Source organism: Tiliqua scincoides, chromosome 8 (genome assembly GCF_035046505.1).
Source record: "Tiliqua scincoides isolate rTilSci1 chromosome 8, rTilSci1.hap2, whole genome shotgun sequence".
Lineage (NCBI taxonomy): Eukaryota > Metazoa > Chordata > Lepidosauria > Squamata > Scincidae > Tiliqua > Tiliqua scincoides.
The window spans coordinates 26,273,829-26,282,745 of record NC_089828.1 but is presented as its reverse complement, the minus strand read 5'-3'; the positions used below and the strand labels follow the sequence as shown (position 1 = coordinate 26,282,745).

The 8,917-nt window shown below is 49.1% G+C and overlaps 1 protein-coding gene across 1 annotated transcript; it reads left to right on the top strand.

Moving 5' to 3' along the window:
* The first annotated feature begins 6,523 nt into the window (after positions 1-6,523).
* LOC136659382 (C2 calcium-dependent domain-containing protein 4C-like) lies at positions 6,524-8,599 on the top strand. Its single transcript, XM_066636529.1, has 2 exons — positions 6,524-6,607; positions 7,235-8,599. Exon 2 carries the CDS (start codon positions 7,268-7,270, stop codon positions 8,597-8,599), a length of 1,332 nt encoding a protein of 443 aa, XP_066492626.1. The 5' UTR covers positions 6,524-6,607; positions 7,235-7,267.
* The last annotated feature ends 318 nt before the right edge of the window (positions 8,600-8,917 follow it).

Here is an 8,917-nt window from a genome sequence, read left to right as displayed (position 1 = left end):
AGGAGACATGGGCGGTCAGGAGAGTTGCAGTCACCTTCAAAACACTAATGGATGTGAAGATTTTGCTTCCCTCCAGAAGCACCAATACCGAAACTCTTTTGGCTTCTCTTGAAATAGGATTTTACTGATCCCTACTCTAGGGCTTTTAAGAGAGACTTGATTAGCAGGTGGTAATGCTTGTTTCCATGTGGGGGGAAAAAATCACATGCTGATTTTGGCAAACGCTATTGCTTTAAAAGATCCTGGAGCATGCTACATGAGTTTTTTTCTGGTCAGTTGGCAAGTTTACCTTAGGATTAGATGTTTCACAGAGCACAAACTTCCAGAATTTGGTTTGAATTCAGTTCCCTTTAGGGAAGTGGGTACTTACAAGGGACTCAGTGCAGGAACCAGAAACAAGGTAAGTATATGTTTGTACATCATCATATGTACACATGCATTCAGGTTGGCAACCTTCAGTCTCGAAAGACTATGGTATCGCGCTCTGTCTCCCTGGCTATGGGCCTTCCTTCTTTGCCTCTTTGCCTCAGTCTGTTGGCCAAGTGTCTCTTCAAACTGGGAAAGGCCATGCTGCACAGCCTGCCTCCAAGCGGGCTGCTCAGAGGCCAGGGTTTCCCACTTGTTGAGGTCCACTCCTAAGGCCTTCAGATCCCTCTTGCAGATGTCCTTGTATCGCAGCTGTGGTCTACTGTAGGGCACTTTCCTTGCACAAGTTCTCCATAGAGGAGATCTTTTGGGATCCGGCCATCATCCATTCTCACGACATGACCGAGCCAACGCAGGCGTCTCTGTTTCAGCAGTGCATACATGCTAGGGATTCCAGCACGTTCCAGGACTGTGTTGTTTGGAACACGCACATACATACACAGCATGCATGGTGCTGAACAACATATAAGGGACAGTTCCCTGCCCCAATGAGCTTACAATCTAAAATTTAACATAGAGGAGACAACAGAGAGGAAGGAATGGGAAATAGAAGCAAGAGGAGACAAAGCAAGAATATACAGTTACACACACTAAATACATAATAGGGCCCAATGTGGTTTTAGTTTTATTTATAAATAATGCAAGGGGGCTGTGAAACATGATGAAGTCAAGGAGGGACAGATGGACCTTAGAACTTTGACCTGTCACAATTTTGATCTTAGCTATGCCTTCCTACACTACTCATGGTGGGGAAAATGCTTCCACTGAAAGCCAAAGGAAAGTTTTTCCCCCCACTAAAATTTGTGTATACAGGGAGTGGGGGAATTGGGATGAAAACTGTGGCAGTCAGATCTCTGTGTGTTCACAGCCTCCCCCCCATTCTATTGATAAACAAAACCTCATCAGGTCATGTTATGTATTTAGCATAATGTAGTTTGGCCCTTTGACTTCCTTACAATGGGGTATGGAGGCTAGGGGATTGTGCCAAAAGCTTAATGGAAAATATAGGTTTTTTGAGGAGGAACATGAGAGAAGTAAGAGAGGTGGCACTGAAGAGGTGTGAAAAGGTGAAGAAGTTTTTAAAAGGTGTAAACTTTTGGTTGATTGGAAGTGATGTAGAATTGAAGGTCTGGGTGGAGAATTTGTGGTTTCCCTTCAAAGAACTGCCAGTAGGTGGCACACTTGCTCAATTAATGAGCTGCAATGCATAGCTGAAACTGCAAGTGGTAGTGAAAGTTACAGCCCTGGGTTAGGAAAGCAGCACTGCTACATGCTCTCCAGGATCCTGCTCACCAGGGTATTGGGTGTTAGGCAGAGGGGCCTGCTGCTGACGTAAAGAGATCTCCATGGCCTCACCAGTGACATTCATCATGCGGACCAAGGTGGGGAGGTGGTCATAAAAGATGACGCCCTTGTTGAGAAAACTGAGCATTCAGGGTGGATTAACAAGAGTACGTTTTTCACAGGGTGATTGCAGCCTCGCATTTGCCTGGCCAAAAAAAGCCATTCTTCAGATGTTTGTCTCAGTGGTCGCACTGCTTGTCGCCAGGAAAGGTGGTTACCTGATATGTGTTTATCCGTACTTGTCGGTCTAGCCTCCTGCAATGGCAGAATCCCCTTGAGCTGGGCGAGCCAATCACTTGCTATTCCAGGAAGGCTATGTGGAAGAGAAGAATTTCCAGGGGGTTAAGCCAGTGGTGAAACTTAAGCAGGTATGGAGAACTGGCTTAACAATCATTAAGCCATAGGGGAACAGGAGTACTTTTGGAGGCAGTTCCAAAGGAGATTGAATTAGTGCTTCATTTTTAAAAGGAAGGATTGGGACTTGGGTTTACAGCCCAGTCCTATTCAGACACCGTGCCAATGGTTCATGGATGCCGGCACGACGTCCAGCATATCCTAAGCCTGTCCTGGCAGTGCCACGCCAATGGTACAACATGGGCCATATGTCAAGCCTGTCCTTGCAGTGAAATACTGGCACAGCCCTTCCCAGTAACACCTCCAGTGACCATGGAAACACCGACATAGTCCATCATCTATGGAGTGGTCTCCTGATGCTAGTACAGACTGTGTGTCATCGCCATAACATTGGCACATCATCCACGTGACATGTGTGTGTTTTGGTGTGATGTCCAAGAACCCAATCACTGTGTCCAATCAGCCCCAACACTGGCAACCAGAGAAGTGCTTCTAGGGTGGACTGAGCAAGGGGTGGGGGCAAGTGCAGGGCAAATGAATGGCCAGTGCTGAGGGGACACCCCACTACCAGCCACTAGTAATGAGAAACATAGCAACAAGCACCACCACCAACCATAGGGAGATGGCCCATGAATACCACATACACAGCAAAGGATGCCATAGCACCCCCCACCCACCCAGTGGCAACACTAGGGGGTGTGGACTGTACTGGGTGATGCGCACAGGGGGAGCGACACCACTGCTTGCCAAAAATTTTTAAATCTTGGTATTTTTAAATAATACCATCATGGTATATATCAATCGGTGTGTGATTTCATGCAGAATGCCCCCCAAAAAACCCCACCCTGAAATATCTCTACTCTATCAAAAGTTACAGCCAAAAAATCAGCAGGGACAGGGCATTGCTACATTACCAGGCCCACCACCCAGGTTGCTGCCCTACCCACTGCATGGGAGGAAGTCCATCATAGGGGTGACGGGTTGGCCTCCTGCACCTGGTGACACAAACCCTAGTGACACCAGTGCCCCCACCTCCTACAGGAGTTGCAGTGGCATCAGCAGTAAAGAGGCAAAATCAATAAAACTGCTAGGAGCAGCTGCACCCAAAATTCAAGCCCGGGGTTCAAGGTTCATCCCTTTCACACAAACACACATTGGAAGAATTCCTTTCTGAGCAAAGCAGGACAAGTATAGAAAGGGAGCTTGCCTGGAAGAGGGCAGTCGTGTGAAACAAAGACACAGGTCTCCCCATCCACCAGATGGAGGACGCCCTTATGTCAGGAGAGTTACTGGACCAAGTCACAAGGGAAGACTCAGCAGCACTCAAGGGAAGTAGGGTACTGGTAGCTCACTACACAAAGGCGCATGCTGCAAGGCAGGCAAGATGTGTTTGAGCCCAGCCAAGGGACTTTCCTTAACCAGCAAGGCATTCATCTTTTGCGTGACTGGCCAGAAACACAAGAAGAGGGAGAGGCAGGTCTAGAACCCATACAAGCTACTCCAAAAAGCTGCTCTCTGACTACCCAGCCACATCAGGAGACAGAGAAACAACACCTCATCCAGTTGCTAGCATAACTGCAAACAGGAACAGTTGGCTGGGAGGCTGTAGCACATGGACCGACCAGAGGGAGCACTGCATGGACCAATCACTGTGACACAGGGTGCCTATTGCAGTGGCCTGCCCAGATAACACCCACCCTGTGCCTTTGCTTCATTGCTTGCACCTGCCAGTATGGCTGTTGGTATCCTGCCTTTCTGTCCCCGTGCCACTGCCCACTATATATGACGGCAGCAGAGAATGGGTGGCTCATGATCATTGAAGAGTATCCCCCCCCCACACACTTAGAGCCCAAGAAGTCACAGAGTGAGGATACTGCAGACTAGGAGCAAGGAGGCCCTTTCCCCTGCAGAGACTCACCCAGAGGCCAACTGGGATGAAAAACAACTAGGGTGGGAAGAAGGGATCCCTATCTGCGTGTAATCCAGTCGAGATTTTTATTGAGCAGTATCTGTGATACAACTGCATCTGAAAGACAAACATGCAAGTGGGATTGCCAACCATCTCTTCCCAGTAGGGCTGTTGTGCCATTGCAAGTTATCCAACAGACAGCCCGGTAACAGGGGCCAGTGAGGTCTGGCTGCACCTGTTGGCTCACTGTCTGCCATGGAGTTTGCAAAACCAAAGGGGCCTGATTGGAAGGAGTAGGCAATACCTACATGCCATAAGAATTCTGGGAAGAATTTTAAGTATGTATTTTGCTGCACTTGTGGAGGACAGATGATGGTTTGTTCAAAGTGCTCCCTTTGTGCGCCAAGTACCCTTTCACCATGGTTCCCGTCACCTAACTGCCCCTTTGAGAGATGAGAAAGGTAAAACTCCATGCCCCAGCCTGAGATGTAGTCTGCCTGCCAGGGGTTTTAATACCGGGGTGGTTCAGTAAAGGAAGGAGGTGGCAGTAAAAGACTGATACTATTTGCAAGATACTTTTTTCCTGATGTGCACTGCTGGGCTAGATGCCAAGGGCTCCATTCCTCCCTGACTGCCTGCAGTGCCTTCCCAGTTGCCCTGCAGCTGCTGTTTTACTGGCTGCGGCTTCAATAAAGCAGCAATCAAGCATCACCACCAAGGATTGCCAGGAGTACTCAGGGTGGTCATTTTTGAAATTATCTGTTCCATCAGCTAGTCCTCAGTGCTAGTGTGTGAGTGAACACTGCATGGTGCTAGGAACAGGAAGGGGCTGAGCAGGTGTTCTAGCAGGCACAGGACTGAAAATGGAATTGCCAGTGTCATAATGGCTTTGTACAATCTCAGGTGCGGCTGTACTTGAAACAGTGTGTGCAGTTCTGAGCGCCCCATTTCCAAAAACACTGATGGTTGAGCTAGGAACAGGGCAAAAAGGACAACCCACATGATCTCACTGGGACATCTTCCCTGTGAGGAAAGGGTAATGCTTTCTGAGAGCCAGGAGAGCGCAGTGGTTCAGGAATTGTCCTTAGACTTGGAAGATCCAGGTTCAAATCCCCACTCCTCCATGAAGCCTCCTGAGTGACCTGCAGGCACTAGCTCTCAGTCTTGCCCACCTCACAGGGTTGTTGCGAGGATGAAAGGAGGGAAGGAACTAGGTACACCACTCTTAGCTCCTTGAAGGAAGGATGGTATAATAAAGTGTCTGGGGGTGCAATCCTGTTCACATTTTCCCATGAATAAGCCCCATCGACTATAATGGGACTTACTACTGAAGTGACATGCCTAGAACTGGGCGCTGGGGCACTGAGCATTCAGAAAAAGATGATGAGAAAAGTCTGGGCAAAGGTTTATAAAATGATACAGGATGTGAAGAAAGTAGATAATTTTTTTCTCCTGCTCTCTCATAATATAAAGCAAAGGGGTCATCCAGGGAAATTGATTAGAGATTCAGGCTAAACAAGAGGAAATACTGCTTTACACAATTCATAGTTTATTTTGGCTGCAATCCTCTTTCCTGGGAGTAAGTCCCATTCCACTGAATGAGTAAACAAACACAGGACTGTGTCCCTCTAGAATTTGCTGCTATGAGCTGAAGTCATGGTCACAACAAAGAGCACTTTTAAAATGGATTTGACACATTCATGGGAGTGGGGAGGAGCGATCATTGGCTGCAATCCTATCCACACTTACCTGGGAGTAAGCCCCGTTGACTATAATAGGACCTGCTTCTGAGTAGACATGCATAGGATTGGGCTCTTTCCCGGGCTCTGCAGTGATGATGATCCTGTGGAACTTCACGTTCAGAGGGAAGAGCAAGAGGGGATATTCCCTGGGCTTCTTGACCACTGGGGGACACAAGATGCTGGCCATCTTGTGATCGACCCATCTAGGTCTGATCCAGTAGGGCCTCTCTTCCTGATTGGGAATCTGGAATTCATTGCCCTGCCTGGCTCTTTGCCCCTCTCCAGTCCCTGCACGAGAGATGCACAAGAGGCTCGTTAAAAGTTCTGCCCAACGTTGCATACAGGGATCAAATGCGGGCTGGGCAAAAACGGGTGAATTAATCATGCCTCTGCTTGGTGTCCTGCAAGGGGCTGGGGAGGTGGTCTCAGGGGATGCTTGGCTGCTGCCAGAGCTGGCTGCCTTGCATCAGCCTTCTTTCCATAGCTTGCAAAGAAGCTGGCACTGGGCACTCAGCCAGGCGCCGGACAGACTCCACGGGCTCTGCGCGCCGGGCAGCAGCTGGCACTGGAGAGACAGGGCGTGTTCCCCGGCTGGACGGTCGGCCAATGGGAGGAGCCCCTCTCCCTTCCAGGCCTGTGATTGGCTACGACGCGGCGCGGCTTGCGAATAAAAGAGCGAACCCCAGGCAGGCGCCCTTCTCAGTGCGAAGTTACTTGAGTGTCAGGTGGTGCGCGCGCGGAAAGTCGAGTCTGCGGCTTGCGAGTCAATGTACTCAGGAGCCTGAACGGGCGCTGTGTGGTCCGCTTAGGAGGGAGGCTGAAGCCTTGCAAGGTAGGCACTGGGTTGCATATTCAGATCTGGCGTGCTTTGTGCAGCCCTAGCCTAAGGAGGTCAAGTCTCACTGAGTTCCGTAGGACATGTAGCCTTTCAAAGGCAACAGAGAGCTCAGAAGCTGTACTGGATGTGATTTTTTAATATTTTTATAAAGACCACCCTGAAGACTTTCCCTCTTAGATCCTGGCTCAGGACTCCCTCCCTACAAGGGTAGGGTCCCTTGGGAAGAAGTTTCCATAAAGAATCCAGGACGGTCTGTGGCATATATGGAGTACTTGAATGTGGTGGAAAGAATTAGGTGGCCTGACAAAGACAGAACCTTGCAGTGAGGTCTGTTGTGTGTTTGCTCATTAGGGAGCCCTGCTCCGTTCAGTGAGATTGCCTCCTGAGAAAGTGTGCATGGGAGTAGTGCTTTCATGTCCAAATGGGGTTTGGTTGTTTATGGGGGGGGGGCAGTCATTATTAAACATTTTTAAAGGCATGTATAATTTTTAAAGGGTGTCCCTAGCCTGGTTAATGCACCTTGGCTTAGGGGTAGATGTTTGTCTAGAGACTTTTGCAGAACTACCGGGGACCATCCAATGGTATTAACAGATTTGTGTTTGCCTCTCCTCTTCTTGGCAGGTTCCTCTCCAGTACGTCTAGAAGGTTGCAGCCATGTGGTTCTTGGAGAAAGTGCGGACGTCCCCTGGGGATGCCAGCCCGCTGAGTCCTTCATTTCTGGGGTTGCTGCCTGGCCAGCCGCAGCAGGAGAAAGGCAAGGTCGCTGGGGTTTTCCCTGGTACTTTTTCCAATATATTAACCCCAGACAGGATTCCAGAGTTCTTCATCCCACCAAGGCTGACAACTCTCCCTCCAGCAAAAAGCCCCACCATTGAGTTCCAGCCCCACCGTTGCTTCACTGAACCTGGCTTGCACGCTGCTTCCGTTGCTGTGGCTGATCGCAGCCCCAGCCCCAGCCTGTTCTTGCCGCATCTCATCCAGGTTGAAAGCGTGGAGGAGATCATGGATCTGGAAGAAGAAAGCACCAACTCCGACCCCCAGTCACAAGCTGCTTTGTCCCTGCCTCACTTCCCCAAAGCCCAGACCTCTTATGGGTTCTGCACTTTGCTGGAGAGCCCCCATACCCGAAGGAAAGAGTCAATCTACCATAGTGAGGCTCTGGGCAGCTCCCCGCCCAGTCTTGCTTTACCAAGGTCCAGAGCAAGCAGCTACAGTGGGAGAGCTTCCAGTCCGATTGCGATCAATTCCGTGGCTCACCGGCATCTCTTCCTGAGCAGGCAGGGTACCTGGGACAGTGACACAGCCTCCTCCAGTGAATCCTCTCCATATAGCTCTCCGCTTCTGGGCAGGTCCCCTCCCAGGTCAGGCTCACTGTTCAAAGCCCGGAGCCAGGACGGGCTGCTCTGTAAAGCGATGAGGGCACGGACCAAATCTGGCATGGGGAGGGCCAACTCCTTGTCTACTGATGAGGGCAGCTCCACAGATAACAGCCCCAATGCCACCCGGCGGTCTTCAGAGAGTCTACTTGATCCTTTGGCCTCTCGGGCCTACAGTCTGTCTCCTTTGCCCATCTTTCCACTAGATCTCCCCTGTGGTCGAGAAAGACTTGGCAGAGAAAGCACTGTCCTAATGGACAAGGGAGGGCTGCTCAGGCTTTCATCTGAATACTGCCCTGATAACAGAAGGCTCCGAATCCGCCTGATCAGCGTGGAGGGACTTTATGAGGCTTCCTCAGAGCCCAAGAACATTAACTGTTGCATCACCTTTTCTCTAGTGCCTGGAAAAATTCAGAAACAGAGAAGCACTGTGATCAAGAGGAGTCGAAATCCGATCTTTAATGAGGACTTCTTCTTTGTGGGCATTTCGGAGGACGATCTTTACAATCTCTCTGTGAGGATGAAAGCTGTGAATAAAGGGTTTAGCATGAAAAGGGACGTTGTTTTAGGGGAAAGTGAAGTTGGTTTGTTGAATATTTTAACTGCATAAAAGTTCTTACAATCCATGACATTTTAATTTAAATGTTATTTTTATATTTATTTATTTTTACAATAAACTGAATTTTTATTTCCACATGCAAAGGTGTCTCTGTGATATCTGCTAGGTCAGTAAATTATTTGCTAACAAATATTTTTCCTAGTGATTTCCCATTGAGGAACCTATTAATAACATTTGAATAAGGTATCAATAATACTTGGCACTCCTGCAGAGCAATCAGGGTCATTTCATTTACTGTCTCTTTACAATGACATGGTAAAGAAGGTCAGCATTACTATTTCCACACTGTAGCTCCGGCTTGGGCAAACA

Coding starts and splice junctions, on each gene's coding strand:
- LOC136659382 (XM_066636529.1), top strand. CDS start 7,268: ATGTGGTTCTTGGAGAAAGTGCGGACGTCCCCTGGGGATGCCAGCCCG.